Source organism: Acipenser ruthenus, chromosome 1, assembly GCF_902713425.1.
Source record: "Acipenser ruthenus chromosome 1, fAciRut3.2 maternal haplotype, whole genome shotgun sequence".
Taxonomy (NCBI): Eukaryota; Metazoa; Chordata; class Actinopteri; order Acipenseriformes; family Acipenseridae; genus Acipenser; species Acipenser ruthenus.
Window position 1 is genome coordinate 78,601,699 of NC_081189.1, and position 23,207 is coordinate 78,624,905.

The following is a 23,207-nucleotide window of genomic DNA, read 5'->3' on the forward strand; positions in this document are numbered from 1 at the left end:
TACAGCTAAAATTTGGACTGCAGGGAATACTGAATTTCCTTCAAGGCATACAAGGCAAGGTACTTTAATTCCCAAATACTTTTTTTATGACAAAGGGCAGAGAGACTAGAACACATGTGGCTTGCACAGATTCCATATAGTTTAGAGTTAGATGATTCTGAGTTGCCTTAAATGCAGCAGAGCCAAGGTTTAAAAAGTAATTTGATGTGAGAATCAGGCAAGAGTGTGACAAGCCATATGGATCTCATCATGAAACACTTGGTTGATGATGTAACTGTCACATGATCGTCAATTAATTGAAATTTCTTGGATACCATTCGCACAGCTTGGCTTCTTTTTTTTTTTTTTAGAATCAGTTTCTGCTGCTTAGATTACATAAGGTGACCATATGGCTCTGTGTTCAGCGGGACAGTTTGGGATAGTTCAGGCTTTTCAACTCACAACCCAATGCATTCTGGTAAGTGTAGTCCTGCTTCTCTTAAAGGCAAGTATGGTACCGGATACAGGTAAAACGTACCAGAATGCATTGAGTTGAAAAGCCTGAACTATCCGAAACTGTCCTGCTGAACACAGAGTCATATGGTCCTTAAAACTGCGATTATATTTTTTGGTAAAGTTTGCATTTATGGTCAACTGTATATCTAAACATGTTAGTTCTTACATTTGAATTCATTTTAATAACCAGTTTTCATAGGTTATGAAAATAAGTAAGAACTGCAGAGGAGGGAGTTAAGTTTATGTTTAGTAACTATCTTGACCAAACAAAAATTATGTATGATTTACATGAAACTCCCTAAAACAGTTGTGCTGTGATGTTTTATTTATTATTATTATTATTATTATTATTATTATTATTATTATTATTATTATTATTATTATTATTTTTAACAAGACAGTAAAATTATACATTCAGGCCCATATTCAAAACACCATCTCCTTTATCTTGCAAGTAATAGTGTTTAACATGACAGTATTTCATCAGTTGATGCATAAGTGCCATCTACCGTCCAAAAACATCACTCATAGCGATGTTAGAATAACATGGCTTTAGAGACCAATTTTCTCATTATCATATTATTCGTCTTTTTCATAAATCTGTATTATGCCGTTAATTAACCATTACCGGCATCATAATGAACAAGTGCCTGAGACCAGGTGGAGAATGAGCTGTGTCCTAACGGTATAATTTCCAAACATAATTTCTGTGTTTAAAAACATGTATTTAAGCCAATAGTAATAATAAAAAAGTAATTATCCAATAATTATGTAATTTAAGTATTTAGTTATTTGAAACGCATACATTAAATTGCATTGTTAACTCGTCTGAACAGGATAGGCTATTCGTTGCTGTAAGTGGAGACAATGGCAGGCTTTGGCTTGCTTAAGTGGGCTGTACATCTTGGAAGATGATCTAGAACAGTGAAAAAACCCAGCAGATCTGACCCTCTGGATGACTCTGATAATGTGATTCGTAGCAGGTATCCACTTAAGAGGAGCACAGTTATTCACCCCTGGGGAGAACTAGAACATGAACTGAAGAGAAACTTCTAGAAACAAGGCTGTTCCCATATTAATGAAAGTTACAAACTCACTGCATAATTTGGATTCTGATGTGAGCGAGTTTTTGCAGGTTATTATATTGATCCCTGTCCGTGCACACAAAGCTGGTTGTAATTAGCTTTACATATTTCCATTGCATTCCATCTACAGATAGAGGCAGCTCAAGTCAATTTAAAGTCAATTATATTGTATTACAAGTCCCCCAACACGTACGTGTGTTTACTATTTATATTGAAAAATACATATTCGTGTCAAACAGGATTGTATTCTTGTAGGTCTAGTTAGATCAAGACGTTGTATTTTAGTAATCCAGATTCACTATGAAACAGAGTAGTGTTGCGGAACAGGCAAGATTTTTCAATCTAGCTGTATTTATTTATTTTAGTTTAAAAGAAGCTTTTTATATGGTAAGGTGTACTGTATAAGAAACCGATTTTAGATGTATTATTATTGTATGTACTGTATTTGAATGAATTGTGCAGGTATTTGCAAACTGAGGGAATACAGTTACATATATTTTTCTTATTTTTCGGCATTTAACAGTAAATTGTATTTTAAGGGAACTGTGCAGTGCTGTCTTGCTGTGCCATTTGTCATTCAAATGAAAGTTTTGAACATATGAGAAAAATAACCGGAGCTTGCTGATGCTCCAGTGCCTTCTATACTTTCTTGTGCGCTGGAAAGGAAACGGGTGATAGCATTAGAGGATCCTTTTTTTGTCAACCAAAACTAAAATATCATGAACTGTGTTTCCTGACATGTCCCATAGCCATAACGTGATGGTGTAAACACATGGTGTATGCCACTGACATCTTAAGTAGGGGACAGTGGTGTAAATAATGCCACTGTTTTAAATATTAAAATAGGGATAAACTTGCAATTTTAAATAGTCACTACAGAAGCTAATACAGCTCCCTTTCTTAATGATGTAAACTATAAGAGTATTTAATTCCGCAACCGTTTAGATCAATTATAGCCCCCTGTATATTTTAGACCAGTTTATCTCAAGGGTTATCACTCAGTTAGGTTCTTATACCTCAGATCAAATGAAGCCTGAAAATCTTGTAACTACAGCATTGTACTCTGCCAGGATCACGAAGTATCAAGTCTAGAACCATGTTAAAATAGTAACAAATTGTTCAGTTAGTGCCAACCTTTAAACATAACCATATGAGGATTTCAGTCACAAAATGGCTCCCGCATGTATCTTAATTTTATTCTTGCACGCATATATCACATCATGGGACATTAACCAAATTTCAGCTCAAGGGACCAACTCAGTCATGATTTTATAAATTAAAAACAAATGTTGCGACTGAAAGAAGAATAATGCCAAAAGGCTCGATACCTATTAGGCATGTTTGCTTAATGGATTGGATAACCCATTTAGTTTTAAGCACCTTCCTAAGGACTAAATCTGAGATGTGTTTCAGGAATGGCATAGGAAGAACTCAGCAGGAATGCTAAATGTATATTTTAAATTCCTCTCTCCCAGAGCCAGACATTACAGCATTTGTGGTGTTGTTTTCATTACTTTAAATGAGAGACAACAGGAACATTATGTAATTAAATTATATGACAAAGGTTAAGCAAGGCAAGAATCCATGTATTTACTTAAACTATCATACTGTCAGCTAGCAAGTTTCCTGACGTATACCAGTATAACAATGTGATGTTTAGACCAGAAACAACTGATACCAGTTGGTGGATTTCCTTCTGAAGAGGCATGTTTGTTCCACAAAGCTTTTGTTTTAAAGGGCTGGTGTTTTTTTATTTGTTTGTTTTTTCAGTCCACTGTGAAGCCCAATTTTTCTTTTTTTTAAACAGTCAAATGGATTGTGTCAGAGGTTGGTTACATATCGTCATATAAAACAACAACTCTTAATTGAACTGTATCTAACCTGTTCTTATCCAGTCTGTTTTTTCCAAATATAGATGAAAAAAAAAAAACATGTTTTTAAAATGTTGACGCTGACTGCATCATGATAAACAGCAATGTCCACAGGTCAGCCTCTGAGTATTAATTTGACAGGAAGTTTGATCAGGTGCATTGACATTGTGGTAGTTTTACAACTGTGTACATACCAGTGCTGACATACAAGGATTAAAAAAAGAAGCATTGTTGTTTAACCAGATTGCCATTGAGTCAGTATCCGATTGCAATGTAATGCAAAAATATATTGGTGATAAGTACTAGTAAACTATGGAGGCATTTACATATTTAATGGTGGCAGCCTTACATATTATCAGTGGTGATGCCCAAATATATCTGTATTTAATTGATTGATTAAATACAAATGCCCAAATTGATTTGTGCCTTTTGAGGTAGCTAATCGAATACCATAAGAGCAAAAAAAAACATCTTTGCTAGGCTCAGTTCCCTCCATAGAAGGAGGAGATTTCCCATTATTTGTGCACACTGTGATATGTGTTCTTTACCAGCATTAGTCAGGTTATTGCTTTCTGGAAGGGCATTTTTTATTCACTGCATGCACTATACAGCTTTTAGAAGAAATGAATAAGAAACATTCGACTTCTCATCTGCATATTCTTGCAAGATTAGCTGTATCGCAAGGCAGGAAAAGTCTCAAGTGAGATAGCAAAGTATATATGGTGGAAGATGAACATACAGTACACGTTTTTCAAGGATTGCTTTACACACTGCTGAAAAATGTAAATATTTTCACACTTAAGGATTTGGGTTATACTGTATATATTGAAAATGATTGACCTTTTTTTTCAGTGCTGGCGTTGGCAGAACTGGGTGCTTCATTGTAATAGATGCCATGTTGGAGAGGATAAAACACGAGAAGACTGTAGATATTTATGGCCACGTTACTCTAATGAGAGCTCAGAGGAATTACATGGTTCAGACGGAGGACCAATACATCTTTATCCATGATGCACTGCTGGAAGCGGTGACGTGTGGAACTACAGAAGTGCCAGCCAGAAACCTGTATGCATACATTCAGAAACTGACACAGATAGAATCGGGGGAGAATGTAACTGGAATGGAACTGGAATTTAAGGTAAATCATATATCTGTGCATTGTAGCAAGACAAGCCTTTAATCAATATAAACGAGAAGGCTGTGCAACAGATGGATAATATCGTAGAAAGAGAGTCTATGGAGTGCATTATGTTATCAGCTTTCAAAATAGGAGCTCTGAGAAGACATTTAACAACTGGTAATTATTTGCCATTCTTTTCATGTTTTTTTTTTTTTTCATTGATGCAATTTTAGTGCATCAGTGATTTAATAGATTCCCCCATCACCATGAAACTATGAATGCATTTGAAATATTATTCAGTTTAAAAGACCTTGGTGTATTGGGGGGGTCTGTTTGCTATAATTTTCTAAATGCCCATTATATACTCCAGCACAGTCAGCAGAACAACATTGCATGAGACCATCCCCCCTATGCTTATTATAATGTATATGTTTTACTTTCAATAGCATATGCTATATTGGTCTCAGTAGAGGTTTTCCGGTGATTCAGTATCTATCAAGTGTACAAAAGTGTGTGTGAGTGGGGAGGGGGTGTGCATGTGTGAATGCAAAGATGTGTACATCATGTACAAGTATTGTAAGAGTTGTTACCACTATTTTGAGATTTCTATAGCTGTATATTGATATGTAAATTAGTGCACTAAATGTATTATTCTCTGACCTGCCGTGCTATCATACAATGTTGAATACAGAGAAGTGAGGTATCATTTTAGATTGCATTTCCAAGAAAATAAATGGGTGTGTGTTGTACTGTTGGCTTCTCTTAGTGGTATGTGTTTTGTCCTGTTACAGACTTCTTTTTCTCAGAAGACTGACACAGCAAATGACTAGTAATCCATTTGTCTCCCATTCACCAAACTACTATAGAAAATAATAAGCGGTTTTGTGTTTTGAACGGCGGTGACTGCTGGGAACCTGTAATCTTCTCTGCACTTTTACCCACTCCTCCTATTAAGGAGCTTATTATTAATGACAGGCATGTGTTTATCTTGCAAGAAATGCTTTACATGAAATGCAGATGTGCTAACGTATGTAAGTGTGTGATTTTTAACAAAAATGTGCTTTATCTCTCCCCCACAGCGTTTAGCCAACACTAAAGCTCATACATCACGATTCATTAGTGCCAATCTTCCATGTAACAAATTCAAGAACCGCCTTGTTAATATAATGCCATATGAATCCACAAGAGTATGCCTACAGCCGATCCGAGGGGTAGAAGGCTCGGATTATATAAATGGCAGTTTTATTGATGGATATAGGTAAGGGTTATTAACTACAGTTTTTGAATATGCGGAATGGAGCAGAATCTTTTTAGCCATCTGTAGCTCAATATTAGTTTTGTTAAAGCATAATATATTTCTAATTATAAAGTGTCTGTTTTTAATTCTCATTCTGTAAAGGTGTTATATCTGGTCAAATCTTTCGCGCCCAATGGAAACATACACGGTTTTCATAAAACAGAAGCACATGCTTTCACTAACCTATAGCTGCTGGCAGTGGAAATGTCACTGATATGTACACTTTATGAAGTGGAGAATAGTCATGAAAGTCATGCTTTGTAGTGCACATAGACTATATGACAAAGCTTTGGAAACTTTGCCAATACCAGAGCTAACACCATGCTAAATCTCCAGCATGAAAATGATGTCAATACAATAATATGTGTCTTTTGCATAAACAAGCCTAGAACTGTTCAAAAGAGTAATTGCTTGATTAAAGTCTGTTAATGTTGTTTGCATGTGCAGGCAATCATTACTTTATAAAGATTTTGCAGTGAAAGATTTTTTAATGGTGTTTTCAGGCAGAAATGTACTCTGCAGTTGAAGTGCTGTAAGTGCTTTCATTTTTCTTTTTTCTCTCTCTCATGCTCTTTGCAGACAACAGAAAGCCTACATTGCCACACAGGGACCCTTAGCAGAGACTACAGAGGACTTCTGGAGGATGCTTTGGGAGCACAACTCTACAATTGTTGTCATGCTTACAAAGCTCAGAGAAATGGGGAGGGTATGTGTTGATTATTTCTATTGAATGCAACATTTGCTGATACCCCCTGTTTTACAGGAACTCCTCTTTTATCACAGTCATGCCTCCTAATCCCATAGAAGTAAAGCTAAAGCCTGAAACAGGCAAGCATTTTGACAACAGTTGCAGTACTGTACATTTCATTTCAGAGCTTGTTAAAACTGGTACTGTAAATGCATTCTGCTGGAATCTAGGGGGCAAAAGAAAGATGTATTCTGCCAATTAAAATTGAGTTTCCAAAAATAATTGTGATGGTGGATTGTTCACTGTCAGACACATTGCTAAGAAGGTACTGGTGGCTACTGGTCGGTTACTATTTGCCAGTGTCAGCCTTATTTTATTGTGGTACACCCTATGCTTAAATATATTCATTAGTATGTTAGGTTTAATTTTAATGGTTACATATCAGAATTGTACATCTTTTGAAAAAACAGTGTTATTGTATCACTCGCGGTATAGTAACGACAGCTTTAGTAGCAATTGATTTTCAAATGAAATGTGTTAAGAAAATCAAGCCGTTAATGTTTTGAAATTGAGTCGATGAGGTTGTTGGAACGTATTTCTTGTTAAACAGCTTAATTGTCGCAGGTCACTGTAAGAAGACAGCGTTGTGGGCCCAGGTGTTAGTAGCAGGATAGAGACTCAGAGAAGGAAAGCTGCAGTTAAGGGCTCATGCGCACTTTTAATAAACAAACCAAAATACAAAAAGGCACACGGGCCAAAATAAAGGCTTAAACAAACACACAACTGTTCAGCCTGGGCAGAGCCTTCACTGAACTTTACAAGTAAAAATGTAGACACAAAGGCACAAAACACTCACCAAACTCCTTCACAAACACCACCACCAAACAAAGGATTTCTTCCTCCTTTTATCCCATGTGGCTGGTAAAGGCTCCATGTCTGACAACATTACAAATACATTTATGTAACATCCATGTCAATGATCTGTTGTCTGTAGGGAAACTTTATTGTAATATCTAGTATGCCATTTTCTATACCAAGATTTCATTATTTACATATAATTCAAATTCAAATAAAATCAACAGTACAGGTCAGCTGTCATATAATGTATGTATCCAGAGTTCAGTTAGATAATTTCTGTAACAATACACTAGGTGCAAATAACGGTATATCATTTTAGCAATGCAACAAACGCTCCGTAAGGTTACAAATGATTAAAACAATTGAATAAATCTCATACATAACCACAAGTATAGAAAAGGCTAAAATAACAACACATATTGAATTAACTAGGTAGTCTGTAAGAAATTATCCCTTGTCCTGTACACTCTATCTGTATCATTGGCATCACAGCTGCAGCCTGTTACATATCTGTTTCATGGTGATGTTATATACTCTTTCATTAATTAAAACCCTCCTTTTCCAAGTGCAAATTAACTCCTGATAAATTATGACAACACAGATTTCCTTTTAAATTCCCACGCAAACAAAAGAAATAGTCGCAAGAAGCACTGCTCATTAAGATATTAACATTATTTCGTCAATCAACATAATTTCAGAAATCACATTAGCATGATTATTTAATAATGAAATAGGCATAACAACCTCTTGAAAATGCCAAAATCAATGCTGCATACCGATTTGTTGATTAACACTAGAGTTATCATTTACGACCTTTTGAAAATCCTGCCCTTTGGCCTTTGTTTAGCATTTGTTTACAACCACAATATGTTTCCACCACAGGAAAAATGTCACCAGTACTGGCCTGCGGAAAGATCTGCCAGGTATCAGTACTTTGTGGTGGACCCCATGGCAGAGTACAACATGCCTCAGTACATCCTGAGGGAGTTTAAAGTGACTGATGCTCGGGTGAGTTAGGTCCATTTTGTTCTATTTCTACTTATTCAACAATAATGTAAATTTTTACACAGTGGCATTTTTTTTTTTTTGCTTGGAAGAATCGGTTATAAAACAGTTCTGTATATTTGAATTACTTCACCCCAAATAACATGTCACTTTTATCAACGGTAGTATATCATAATTCATTTTTAAAAAGGTAGGAAATGCATCATCTGCTTCTTGACTGACTGACTGTTTTTCCCTTTTCTTTAAAATTTATTTCCAGGATGGACAGTCTCGGACAGTAAGGCAGTTCCAGTTTACTGACTGGCCCGAGCAAGGAGTGCCAAAATCAGGCGAAGGGTTTATTGACTTCATCGGCCAAGTGCATAAAACAAAAGAACAGTTTGGGCAGGATGGTCCAATATCAGTTCATTGTAGGTAAGAGACTGTTGATTCCAAATGGGCTTACATTTCAAATGCTGTCCACACAAATGAGTTGGAACATAGGGCAGCAGTGTGGAGTAGTGGTTAGGGCTCTGGACTCCTGACTGGAGGGTTGTGGGTTCAATCCCCAGTGGGGGACACTGCTGCTGTACCCTTGAGCAAGGTACTTTACCTAGATTGCTCCAGTAAAAACCCAACTGTATAAATGGGCAATTGTATGTAAAAATAATGTGATATCTTGTAACAATTGTAAGTCGCCCTGGATAAGGGCGTCTGCTAAGAAATAAATAATAATAATAATAATAATAATAATAATAATAAGTTACTGAAGTAAGTCAAGACTGATTTTCTTAAAATGTTAAAAAAAAAAAAAAAAAACCTATGAAGCTTTTACAGTAAGTACTTTAATTGGAGTATTTTAATAATTCCACAGAGGCATTGACAAAACTCCAGCGAGTCTGACCTTTTCAAAGCAGTTTAAATGGTGCTCTAAAATAAGTAACTTGCCTCGAAAGCTGTATTAAGTTCCTAATGGCCAGGCCTCAAGATTCACTCCTGGTGTTCAGACAAAAAAAGTAATGTACAGTGGGGCAGATTAAAACAAGGCTCTCAGAAATATCCGTGTAGGTGTTTATTATTTTATAGTTACTGGTTATCGAGTTGGAGACCATTAGCAAGAAAGCCTTTAGCTGTTTGATTGTCACCGAATCAAAGATCTTTTTTTGTTCTCACACAGTGCTGGTGTCGGGAGGACTGGTGTTTTTGTTACACTCAGCATTGTCCTGGAGAGAATGAGGTATGAGGGGGTGGTGGATATCTTCCAGACTGTCAAAATGTTAAGAACACAGAGGCCAGCCATGGTACAGACAGAGGTAAGAAAAAAATAGATATAGATTTATTATTAGAAAAATAAAGTAACTGATACTTCTGTAACTCAAGAAACTGTGATGGCATGTTCATTCTCAATATAGTTCTGTCCCTACATGACTATTTGTTGCCAGGCTGAATTCAGTACCTGGAAGTAGGCAGGATTTGGGGATGGGTCATTGTATTGTGGATCGTTGTTTTTGCACTCCTTTAAAGTCAAGGTATGTCTGATATGTTAGAATGTGTGCAGCTCACAGTCAACAATTTGCAAAGCTGACTTCATGAGTTATTTGGTTTCCTTACCTCAGCCAAAACTTGAACAAAAGGGTCTTTTAAAATCTAGCCAAAATTTTCTCTGTGAAAAAAACAAAACAAAAAACATGCCCTGCAGAAGCAACAGAAAGCCCACACAGTATGATTTCATGTCCCAGCATGCTTTTGAAGCAATGAAGACACCTCTAGTGTCACTTATCTGGTATTGCAGAGCAACAGCAGAGGAGGAAGGGTCTTCATTATTGAAAGTGTAAATTACTCTAGCATTAGGCTAAACACATTTTCCATCCCACTAGAGTGGTGCATAATGGAAACTGTTGCTTAATGTCCAGATGAAAGTTTGTTGCTGAAATGGGTAGGGACATTAACTCTGTGGTAACTTGGGTAAAATAAACATAATTAAATAGATTGTATCTTCACTTAGAAAGTATAAAAGCTGTTCACAGCTGTTACCATGCTGAGTTTAACAGTATTCAATTATTCTCTACAAGTTACTTGTTCATTTGTAATGTATGCTGTCAATCTATCTTATTTTATTCTGACCCTTTTGTAAACTACAGTGCCCAGAACTTTATTCTTCAATTCTAAAGATGGTTTCCCAGAACATCTCAGTCAGTCATAACTATTTTTTGTTTAAGAGACAGAAACAAATGGTATATTGTATCATTCATGGTTGCTTCAGATCATGGGAAATTCAGATGTTCAAAATCTTGTTTCTTAGGATCCCAGGCTGCAGCCTTTAGCCTTTAGCAGACACAGATAAACTTTAGAAGTCAACTTCAAAAGATGTTTATAATTTTGGTGGTTTATACAAATGGAGTAATAACTTACTGTGACTTTCAGTAACAATTTAGGGGTAGATGTACTAAGATGGGTCAGTCGCAGTGCAAACATACTGCAGTTTGCATTTTTGTTACAACAGTTTGCAAAGTGCACATTTTGTCGTATGTACTAAGAAAAAATATGTTAATGAAGCTGCAATATACAAATTTAAATATTATTTGTGTCATCTAAGCGAGAGTTGTGTGACATTTTTTCAAATAAAATAGCTGCAGTTGAGTTGTGGTTTGCTGCAGCAGAGGGTGCCCGAAGGATAACGTCTATGTATGCAAGGGTGCAAGAATCAAAATAACATTGTTTTTGTTAAATGTAAAAGTCATCTGTACAATGCATTCTGTTCAGTATTCATTTTACCTATATTAATACTGTTATATATATATATATATATATATATATATATATATATATATATATATATATATATATATATATATATATATATATAAAAATGAAAGGCAGTTTAATCCCATCAGATTCTGTAGTAGGGCCCCAACCTTCACCACCAAAAAGCTTTTCATAATCATACAGTAGCCCCTCGCTAAACAGGACATGTTTGTCCAACATAAGGAGGTGTTGGGTTTAAAAACAATACAATACAATCACACACACATTCATTTACAGTTCTCGATGTATTTTAAATATAAATCATTACGCTGAAATAACACAAATGTGTTTTGGGTACGCTGCACATTACATTATGTAAAAATATAAATCTGTACAGTAGTCCTATACAGTATACAGTACAGTAGTAAAATCAAATGAATACCTAGCGCACTTTTTTGTACTTCAGCCTACTGGTAACACAAAATAAATCATGCTGCTGCATTGTACACATTTGTGTACAATGCAAATAAAAGATTATTTTAAATTGAAACTAAATAACTTTTGGGTTTTTATATATTTTTTTTATTTTAATTATTATTATTTTTAATTTGGTCTGCTTAGTAGCCTAGACAATTAACACACAATAGATCATGGTCCTATACAGATGCTCAGAATGAGCCGGAGGGGTTAGTGGCACATGTGTGCAGTCTATTGCTCCCAACATGCTGGGAAAACCAGAAATGTCATAGAAATTTGTTTTCAAGGCTTCTAAGTACACCCTGACTTTAGTGAAAATTAGGTACTTGGGTGTTCATCTCGAAAATGCATTGAGCACAACTGGCAACACATGAGAAAAAGCAGACTGGGAAATGCCAGCAACAATTGTGACTGTTTAAAACATGCTTTCAAAAGGTCTTAACAAATTGATGTAATTGTAAGTGTCGCAATTGCCCGCAGCTTTATCTCCACCCTGTTATTATGAATTTTTGCAGGAACATCCAGAATTACATATTCTGCTAACAGCGTTGCGTTTGTTTAGTACATTTCGCGCTACACTTGTTTGCAACGATTGCGACAGACGCAACAGTACATCTACCCCTTAGTGCCAAAACAGCAGCAGGATGTGTGTTAGTTAGAACACTCAGCTGTTATCTTTGGGGTCCCGATTCCTGCCTAAATACGTTTGTTTACAATATTGACAAAGACTGCATCTAAAAGGCAGAGAACAAGAAAATATAAAGGGGAAGATGCCTCACCTGTGCTTGCTTGGAAATTGTAATCTCAGAAAAGCAGCCTATTGTATGAATGCAGTTGAATGTCAGGTATTAATTGTCATCTCCTTCGCTCCTCTCTAGGACCAGTACCAGTTTTGTTATCGAGCCGGATTGGAATACCTTGGAAGCTTTGATCACTATGCAACGTAAAAGCCCAATCCACCCTGGATTTTACAGCAGGCCCTTTAAGATCCAGAGAGCCCCTTCTGAGCCATAAATACATGCTTGAGAAGTAGTTCTTAACTTCTAGCTAAAGACAAATTAAGTGTGGAATATTAAAAAATAAAAATAAAAATAAAAAAATATATATATATCTATATATAGATATTCCAGGTGGACCAAGAATTTACTATTTAATAACCTACCCTGAATGAAACAGAAGAATCCTGACTGTTGAGGCATCTTTAAAGAAGTGTTTTTTTTTTGTTGTTTTTTTTTGTTTTTTTCCATTTGCCTCAAGGATTCAACTTGGGTTGAAATTTTAAAAACAAAAATCTTGGGAGGAGCAGTAACTGCTATCAGGATTGTTTTCAAACTGAATGCACATTGTAAAGGTAAACTTTGATAGTACTGCAATCAAGTGGGAAAGGACATTTCTTTAAATGGACACCACGTGTTGGTAAATTACAAGAAGACGACACTGCTTCAACAATACCCCCTTCCCATCATAATGCTTAGAACTAATTATTGGGGAGAAACGGGGAATGTTGAAAAAAAACAGTACAAAACAGAAAAACAAGTTATTGATTTAGTTTTTTTAGCACTGTATTATACTGCTGACCTGTGCTTCATTTTTAAGTGTACACTCCCCCCCCCCCCCCCCCCTTTTTTTTTACGTGTTGCTTACATTTTTTTTTTTTTGTATTGAATTCTTTTTTTTTTTAATCTAGATTTTTTTTTAAAGCTGTAGAACTGTTAAATGTAATATCTGGCCGAGGAAATGTTAAATTTCAGTTTTCTGTTTTTTCTTTTTTAATCCTACTAAACTTTTACTCTGATGCGAGGTTTCTTTTGTCCCTTTTTTAAAACTGCCTCATAATGATCATGGGATGAAGTGGGGCTTTGTGGAATCAACAGGGATGCGCAAAGTATAAAGTTGCTGCTACCAATTATCTTAGTTCTTCCATGTTAAGGTGGTGTATACAGACAGCCTCTGATTAGATATTTACTGGGGCAACTATTTTAAAATAGGCTTCCATGATGAGATTTTGTAATTAAGGGGAAGTTTTTTTTTTTGTTTGTTTTTTTTAACTGGAATGCACATCAGTAGGATAAAAGAGAATTCAAATACAGTGAACCTTTTCTCGTGCAATAACTAGCTATATTATAAATAGGATTTATGTAGTTATTTTGTGATTCATTACACAAGTATTCCCTAAAAAGAGGATAGGGAGATTGTCATAGGTGCAGCAGTGAGTTCAGTGTATTGTACTTGCATTATATTGGTAGTGATTTGTTCAGAAGGCTGCATTAGTATCGGTAAAAAGCCTACTTAGATGTCATTTTTGATGTAATAGGGCAAGTCATACAAAATATCATTCTCTTAAGTATGGTGTTTAATAGCATAATGTGTAATGTTTTAATTTTGCATTTAGAGTGCCTTATATCTAATCCCTGTTTGTTTTTATAATGTTCCTTTAAAGGTTTTATGTATCCTTAACTTAGTTCATATCTATTTAATTTTACTTAAAATATTACAATTTATTAGATTATATGCAAATTACCATTCTCCTTTATTGATAGGTTTCTTTAGACCTTGTTTGGGCTACATTTTAAAGGGATATAGTCCCACATGCAGGTATGGGACATATTTTACTTTACAGAAACAACAAGAAGGGAGGGTCTCTATTAATCAGGGTCATACCCCCATAAACTTCATTAATTCATATTTTAAACTATTAATTTAACAATTATATTTTTTCTAAGCCTTTAGCATTTATTAGCTTTTTCGAAAATGTAGACATATTTATATATTATATTAGCAGCTTTGTTTTTTTGTCAGCATGCTGCAGTTTATGTCAGGGCAGTAAAGCCACATAGATAAGTTGCTAAACAAAACCATTTGTTTGAAGGCAGAACTACAGCAGCTTTATGACTGTTTGAAGATCAAACCTTAGCAGTAAGAAGCACTTTTTATACATATTACGGAAGGCTACCTCTAAATGGACGCTGGAAAACATTCAGTTGCACAGAGTGTGTTGCACTTTGTACAGTTTCACAGCTGAAAAAAAAGGCCTTACGAAAAGAACAAGGCAGTGGACAGATTACATTTCTTTGCACAAATACATATCCTTTTGCAGAACTGGTCAGAGCCAAATTAGAAAAAGAACAGCTGGAATTTACTCATATTAGGATCCTGACAATCGAAGGTAGCCACTTGTACAGTATGTTTGTTAAGTCTGCAGATGCGCTTTGAAGCTTTTGCTGGGGGGGGGGGGGGGGGGGGGAAGGATGCATACAAGGCACCTTCATTTAATTCTACTTTATTTAGTTTTGTAGATGTGCATTCCAGTTGCTCCTTTCCCATATTTTTTTTTTCAGCAATATCAGTTTCTGCAAGTCACTTAAATAATCTGGGTCACATTTGGGTGTAGGTAACATATATAATTTTGTTAAATTCAGAAACCTCAGTGTACATGTGTACTGGTCCAGTTCTTTCTTTCTTTTGGGTGGGGGTGGGTATGCATGGTGATACATTGCAGAAGGCCACTGGGGGCCCTTTAGGAAGAGTTGCACTTTCTATATCTTTGTACTATGCACTGCCCTATTGATTCTAAACCCAATAATATATTACTTGAACCCATCTGTAAGACTTTACTTAAACGTTCACTCTTTGTGTGTATGTAAATAACACAGAATATCAAACAAAAAAACAACTAAATGAATTTATGGCAAAAGAGCATCCATGTCTGGTGCCATGATACTCCAGCAGAAGACTGCGGATTTTGTCATAACCATCTGTTATGTGACTTTGCCATTTAAGCTTGGAGTGTCATTACAAAAATAAACGTTATGTTCTCTGCTCTCTCTATCTATCTCTCGTCTGGATGCATAGACTGAAAATAATAAATGAAATTGTAAAAAAAATGGCTTGTTAAAAGAATCTTACAATTACCTCTGATTAGTAGTACACGTAAATGTTTTTTCAGAATGAAAGGAGTGCTTTTTATTTTCTTACTTAGGTTACATTGGTGGTGAAAGAAGTCTATGAAAATCAGTTCTTTGCTGACACAAGTTCCATTTGTTACAAATGAATTCTAATAAAAAAAAATGTCAGTGTTACGCACCTCAGTCTCAATTCATTAATCTTTTTTTTTTTTTTTTAAATACACTGAGAAGGCTATTTCACCTTTTCAATGCAGTGTTGGGCAACGAATCATTCCCATTAATACTGAAAGCAGAAGAAAATATATTTCAGTCTAGTTGATCCTTTTGTGGTTAATTCAAGATACTTCAATTACATTGGCCTTCAGACCTGTCATTGTTTTCTACATATGATAAAGGTTCTGGTTTAAACCAGGGTCTTTCCTTTAAATGTTATCATCGCTGGCGTGTTAAAGTTATCCTGCAGAGCAATTACATAGTACACTTTTTACCCTGCCCATTATTAGTCCTGCTAGGGTTATAATGTGCTGGAAATAAATAAAATATGTAATCCGCCATACAGTACCATCAGCCATTAAGTGATGCCCCACCCCAACACAAATGCCTTATTACTGAAGTATATTGTGTCAAATATGTATTGGGACAATGGAGGGTAGTATTCATTACAATATCTTTAAAACTACTCCAGCAATACATATATATAAGCTTCTCTTTAAGCCTGTGACGCAGTCGTAACCCCATCGCTGAGGGATCAAAAGTACTGCAGTCACAGATCTCTGCGCCATTTTTCCTTTCAAGACTGACCTGATCGGAGAGCCTTGTTCAGATAAGTACACTTTTGCTTGTCTGTTGTGATGTATCAACCCTGTTTCCCCAACCAGGGTCTGTCTCTTTAAATGCACACACTGCACACAGTAGCTTTGGTTTTAATGCTGCAGCGTGTTTTATTGGGAATGCAGAAAACTAAATAAACAAATGAAACAAAACAAAAGCTAGCTTCTCTTTGGGTGCTACCTAAACAGTGAACACATTTTCCTACCTATCGCATGGCGGGGTAAGCCTGTTTTCCTGTTTTAAATCACACAAACAAATTCCACTCGCAAGTCAAATCTCCGCATTTACTCCAATTAGACAACATACAATTGTAAAATTAGTTGGAGCAGGGATTCAAGTCTTTATAATCAGTCTAACAATTAACACAGAGGCAAGATGGAGTGTATGTCCTTAACACCATGGCCCAAAAGCCTCCATATTAGTATATATATATATATATATATATATATATATATATATATATATATATATATATATATATATATATATATATATATATTTAGCATTTTATGTTTTTTTACACATTTTATATGTGATAATTAGACGAATCACTGTAATAGTTTTTTTCTATTCACGCGCTACGTCCCGCTGTGGCCTTGTTCCTGCGTGAAGCCAGTGGCTCAAGTTGCTCCTTCCCAGGGACCACGCAACATAAGGGCTGACTCTGTGCTCTCACCCAGGCTGCATAGCTCCGGCTGCAGCTTATTTTCTTCTCGTTTTTGCTAATTAACACCATACGAGACGTTTTATATTATTTATGTAATTGCTAAATTACTGTTTTTTGTTGAGAAAATGTTTCTCATTGTGTTTTTTTCTGGGTTTTACAGATACCACACGCAGGCCTGTTTGTAACGTGGTGCTCAGCACACGTGCAGTAAGAGCAGCTGCTGGGTTCAGCAGCACTACACAGGACAGAGATACTTGCTTCGGCTTGTTGTTGCTTGCAAATTACAACCACCGTATCTTGGTACCATTTTGGTGGTCAGCTATTTTAGCATCACCATTGCAAAGGCTGTTAGTTCATTCTAACAAGCAGGCTTCCCTTAGTCTCACGTTGGTACTGACGGCAACCCGCTGGACCTATACCAAACCAATACCGAACCAACCAGTAGCTGCAACCTGGTGGACCCGTACCGAACCAGGGCCGAGGCTACAGAACCAGTATCGAATTGAACCGGTACTGACTGGGTGTCGAGGTCACCAAACTGGTCACGCTCGGATCTTGACCCACCCGTTCGATATATAAGCAAATTGAGGCAACAGTTGTGCAACGCTATACTGTACGTTGCATTGCTTACTCCTTGCATCATGCCCGGGTTCTATCCCTGTGAGACATGCAAGGCCAGTGCCTATGGAGGACAAGCACGGAAGGTGTGCTTCTTGCCTGGGGCCAAAGCATGCCAAACAGGCACTGTTTAATTGCAGCTTCTGCGAATGTTGTGCCCCTTTCTCAAAGCGCACACTTGAGAAAAGGTTATCCTCCAGCTTTAAGGAACATTCTGCGCCCCTTACTCCTGCTCAGTACTCTCCCCCATCACCCTCTCTTAGAGAGGTTGCTGCGTTCTCATCCCATGGCTCTGCGCCAAAGGAGAGCGGACGACGCACCTGGGAAAGTAGCCCAGGCAGGAAACTGTCATCAGGGTCTTCCTCATCCTCCTCGAGCTCTGCCTCTCCTTTCCCTCCCCCACAGAAGAGGAAGAAGAGTCACCGTTCCAGGTGATTGACAGATGTAGAGCAGATGGAAAAAATCTGGGAACTGTTCTTGCTGAATTGATGCGGGAATGCTCTGCGCCACCTGCCCCCTTGGGGCCCCACGGAGCTGCGAGCACATATTGGCCACACGAGGACATACTGTCCATCGCCGCCTTTGAGGAGGTGGGCGGACAGGAGCTGGCCTTCCCATCTGAGGACATGGAGTTGGACGGCACGTCCCCAGCGGTAAAGCTCTCCCTGTTGGCAGAGCTCATACCGCTAATCAAGAGGGCCACTGCAACCTTGCAAGTGCCCTGGCCTACAGCAGGGGAAAGAAGGCATTCCATTTTTGATGATGGATCCACCTCTCCCATATCCCCTCACCAGTTCACCCAGATTTTCTATATGAAATCCAGTCTTCCTGGGACTTTCCGGAAACAGCTTCTGCTGTTTCCCGTACGATGGATGCCCTATAGCATGAATCATGCGAACAATCTGGGCATGGCCCATTTTCCGCCAGTTGAGGCTTCCATTGCTGCCTTGGTCGAGCCGCCTAATTTGGCCCTGCTATCCAAGGACGCTGCCTGCCCAGACAAGTAGTGCCGGGTTTCTGAGGTGAACCTCAAGTGCTTATTCAGCCAGAGCATTTGCCGCACGGCTGGGGAACTATAACAGCATCCTGGTAGCCTACCAGTCACATTGGCTGAAGTCCCTCTCCACGAACCACAGGCCCTCACCACAACAGCTTGATGAGCTGCGCCTGGTAAACAAAAACCTGCTCTTTGTGTCCAAACTCAATGGAAAGGCTGTAGACAGAAACCTGGCTGCGCTGGTAGCGGCCCGCAGGCAGCTTTGGCTTTCCCAGGCATGGGTGCCTGACAGGGACAAAGCACCATTGTTGGACGCCCCGGTCACTCCAGGGCATTTGTTTGGTCCCGCGGTGGACGAGATGCTGCAGCACTCTCAACGCGTGTGGGAATCCACTGAAGAGCTGGTTCGCCTGCTTCCCAAGCGACCACCTTCAGCACGTAAACCTAGCCTAGGAGGCTCAAGGGGGACCCACTGGGAATAGATGCCTTGGCACACTAGTGGCCGAGGCATCTGTTATATGCCTTTCCACCACTCTTGCTGCTCCCGCTGTGTCTGAATAAAATTAGGCAGGACCGGGCCAAGGTGCTTTTAGTAGCCCCATACTGACACAGGAGAATCTGGGTTAAAACCCTGATGCAGCTCCTGAGCAGCCAGCCGTGGAGACTGCAGAAGTGCCACGAACTGCTCAGCCAGGTGCGGGGGACCTTATGGCAGCCCGACTCATCGAGCCTGCAGCTCTGGGTCTGGCCCCTGAACGACTGCATTTGAGCCGTCTTTCCAACAGGGTTATTGACCCTACAGAATGCCAGGGCAGCGTCCACTCGTTCCCAGTATGACTACAACGAGGCATCTTTCAGACGTGATGCCTGCCTGGTGGGTTTGATCCCACGACCTATCCCATGGCAGTTATACTGCAATTTTTGCTGGACCTTTTTTATGAGGGGAAATCCCCCTCCACGTTAAAGGTATATCTGGCAGTCATTTCAGCTTTCCATGTCAAGATTGACTCTGTCTCCCCAGAAATTCACCTCCTGGCGGGGCAATTTTTGAAAGGACATTGTCCCTTGCTGGTGCTTAATGCACTTCATTTGAACCCTTGTTACTTTCTAGATTACTGTTTGAATGCCCACCAACACACACACACACACACACACACACACACACACAAACACGCTTGAGTAATGTAATTTTTTGCATGGACTCTGTTGCATGGATTCCATATTGATCCTAGGGTTATTTGTACAGTACTTCAAGCAAAGTAGAATTCTGATTTGTGTGGCATGAACCACCAATATTTCCATTATCATAGCACCAATCACTTTTGTCCTTGGACTGTATAATACAACACAGCAATATTATGACAGTTTGAGATTTTTAGACTTGTTTCTGCATGACTTTACCTCATAGACCAAACTATTTGATTTTTTTTTCATAATTATATTTTAAATTACATTCTTTCATGTTACAACAAACTATCTTATTTTTTATGTTGTATGGAAATCCATACATTAGATTACATTTCTGTGTTCATAAAATATTTTGGCTGGATGAGGACAGGATTCAATTAAGGAGATACAAAGCAATACTGTATATATAATTTGCAATTTAGAAAGTTTTGTTCAACCTGAATTCTTGAGGTTGAAATAATTAAAAAGGAAACATTCACAAATGATTGAATGAATGAATGAGTGATTTATTAAATGAGTGTCACATTAATTACGATATACTACTACATTTGACTCCAGGTGCTGGCTACCAACCCATATAATTGTCTTGGATTTATTTAGCCCTAGCTATGCCTTGTCATATGTAACACAGTTTTTTCACATATAGCACAGAAATTGTATTCATATGGAGAAGACAATCACAAAACTACTGTATATACTCAAATGATCTGCAGTCTGTTTATTGAGAGGATAATGATAAGAGTGCTTTAGTATTTGACATTGTTATAAAACAAATCCATTGCAATATTTAAAGGGACTTCTACATTCCCTACCCTAAGGCCCAGTTCACATAACAAGATTTGTCTCACGTAATATTTTGATTGGTGGAAATCACCACAGTCCATATGAATCCTAAAGCATTAAAATACCAATGTCCTCATATGATTATTATATTTATCAAATGTTTAATTATTTGTATATCTTATTACCTTATTCCTTCGAATTTAAGATGCAGCCCAAATTTACCACCCTCAATTTGAGGAAAAAATATAACATCAAATAAATATGCATTTACATAGATACAACCTCAATTACGCTGTTGTATCGTACAAAACTGACACGAAACAGTGTTGTTGTAGATTAACCACAGAGCTTGTTTATTGTGCTGCGCACTGTATAATACTTAAGATGGCGTCTCTCTCGTACACACACCACTCACTCACTCACTCAGGGCATCACACATCCTGGCAACAGCAAGCACGACACAACACTCCACGGCATCAGGCAACATGTGACCCAGCAACCACAACAGCATTAATCGCATTGCAAACACAACAGTCAGAACGGTATGCAAAATACCAACTAACAGAACGTAACATATGCATATGGAGATTACTCACACCTGTTTTTCTCCCAGTTTGTGAACTGTGGTATTGCTTGGCATGTCGAAAAACACGGGGGTCTAATCCACATTTCCGATCTGTCCAAGCTGGTACTGTTTGTTAAAAATGCTGAAATTGTAAATGTTTCTCTTGCAATTCCTCAGGAAGCTTGGTTTGTCTTTTCTCGGCAGTGTCACGTTGCTGCTTGTGCATTCGGGCAGATGTCTTTTGTTGGTGATTTTAATACACGCATCACTATACTGTACTCGAATTTAAAAAGCAGGTTATTTTTGAGAAGCAAAAAGTGGTTCAAAAGGTATGTCTTAAATTCGAAGGAATACAGTATCACTATGGTTGTAAAGACAGCTACCTACAGGTGCAATGACAGTGGGAGGTTTCTTACAAAATAAACAGACTACCTAGTCTAAACATTTAGAGGTAGATGTACTAAAGTGTTGCGCCTGTCACAATAGTCGCAAACCAGTTGCAAACGAGTCAGAAGTCTAGGGAAAAGCCCAATGCTGTTAGCAGCTTTTTAGGGAATGCTTTGTGGCTGCAGTTTTTCTTTGCGGTTCAACATTAGATGACTATGTAATTATGGGCGTTCCTGCATAAATTCGCAAAAATGGGGTGGAGATAAGTGCAAATCAGGGTTCTCAAACATTATAATGAGATGTACTAAAGCTGCCGGCAATTGTGACACAATTGCATCAATTTGTTAAGAACTTTTGAAAGCACGTTTTAAACAGTCGCAATTGTTGATGGCATTTCCCAGTCCCCTTTTTCTCGTGCTTTGCCAGTTGTACTACATTGTTGAAAACAAATTTCTATGACATTTCTGGTTTCCCTAAGATGTTGGGAGCAATAGACTGCACACATGTGCCACTAACCCATCCAGCACATACTGAGGACCATGATCTATTTGGTGTTAACTGTATAGGCTACTAAGTAGTCTAAGTTAAATATATACAGACGTGCTCAAATTTGTTGGTACCCCTCCACAAAAAACGAAGAATGCACAATTTTCTCTGAAATAACTTGAAACTGACAAAAGTAATTGGCATCCACCATTGTTTATTCCATATCTAATAGAAATCAAACTTTGCTTTTGATTTTTTATTCAACATAATATTGTAAATAATAAAACAAATGAAAATGGCATGGACAAAAATGATGGGACCGCTAACCTAATATTTTGTTGCACAACCTTTAGAGGCAATCGCTGCAATCAAACGTTTTCTGTAGCTCTCAATGAGACTTCTGCACCTGTTAACAGGTAGTTTGGCCCACTCTTCCTGACAAAACTGCTCCAGCTGTCTCAGGTTTGATGGGTGCCTTCTCCAGACTGCAAGTTTCAGCTCTTTCCATAGATGTTCGATAGGATTCAGATCAGGACTCATAAAAGGCCACTTCAGAATAGTCCAATGTTTTGTTCTTATCCATTCTTGGGTGCTTTTAGCTGTGTGTTTTGGGTCATTATCCTGTTGGAGGACCCATGACCTGCGACTGAGACAGAGCTTTCTGACACTGGGCAGTACGTTTCGCTCCAGAATGCCTTGATAGTCTTGAGATTTCATTGTGCCCTGCACAGATTCAAGGCACCCTGTGCCAGGCGCAGCAAAGCAGCCCCAAAACATAACCGAGCCTCCTCCATGTTTCACTGTAGGTATGGTTTTCTTTTCTTTGAAAGCTTCATTTTCTCATCTGTGAACATAGAGCTGATGTGACTTGCCAAAAAGCTCCAGTTTTGACTCATCTGTCCAAAGGACATTCTCCCAGAAGGATTGTGGCCTGTCAATATGCATTTTAGCAAATTCCAGTCTGGCTTTTTTATGTTTTTCTTTCAAAAGTGGAGTCCTCCTGGGTCTTCTTCCATGGAGCCCACTTTTGCTCAAAAAGCGACGGATGGTGCGATCAGAAACTGATGTACCTTCACCTTGGAGTTCAGCTTGTATCTCTTTGGCAGTTATCCTTGGTTCTTTTTCTACCATTCGCACTATCCTTCTGTTCAATCTGGGGT

The 23,207-nt window shown here is 38.0% G+C and overlaps 1 protein-coding gene across 29 annotated transcripts in view; it reads left to right on the forward strand.

Moving 5' to 3' along the window:
- Nucleotides 1–15,703, forward strand: part of LOC117421380 (receptor-type tyrosine-protein phosphatase delta-like) — a 607,967-nt gene extending 592,264 nt beyond the window's left edge. For all 29 annotated transcript variants that reach the window (XM_059030127.1, XM_059030157.1, XM_059030132.1 and 26 more), the window contains 7 exons: nucleotides 4,304–4,589; nucleotides 5,651–5,829; nucleotides 6,448–6,574; nucleotides 8,297–8,422; nucleotides 8,679–8,833; nucleotides 9,576–9,711; nucleotides 12,499–15,703. In XM_059030127.1, the coding sequence (XP_058886110.1) occupies nucleotides 4,304–4,589; nucleotides 5,651–5,829; nucleotides 6,448–6,574; nucleotides 8,297–8,422; nucleotides 8,679–8,833; nucleotides 9,576–9,711; nucleotides 12,499–12,567 (1,078 nt within the window). In that variant the 3' untranslated portion in view covers nucleotides 12,568–15,703. The remainder of the gene's footprint in view (nucleotides 1–4,303; nucleotides 4,590–5,650; nucleotides 5,830–6,447; nucleotides 6,575–8,296; nucleotides 8,423–8,678; nucleotides 8,834–9,575; nucleotides 9,712–12,498) is intronic.
- Nucleotides 15,704–23,207: the final 7,504 nt, after the last annotated feature.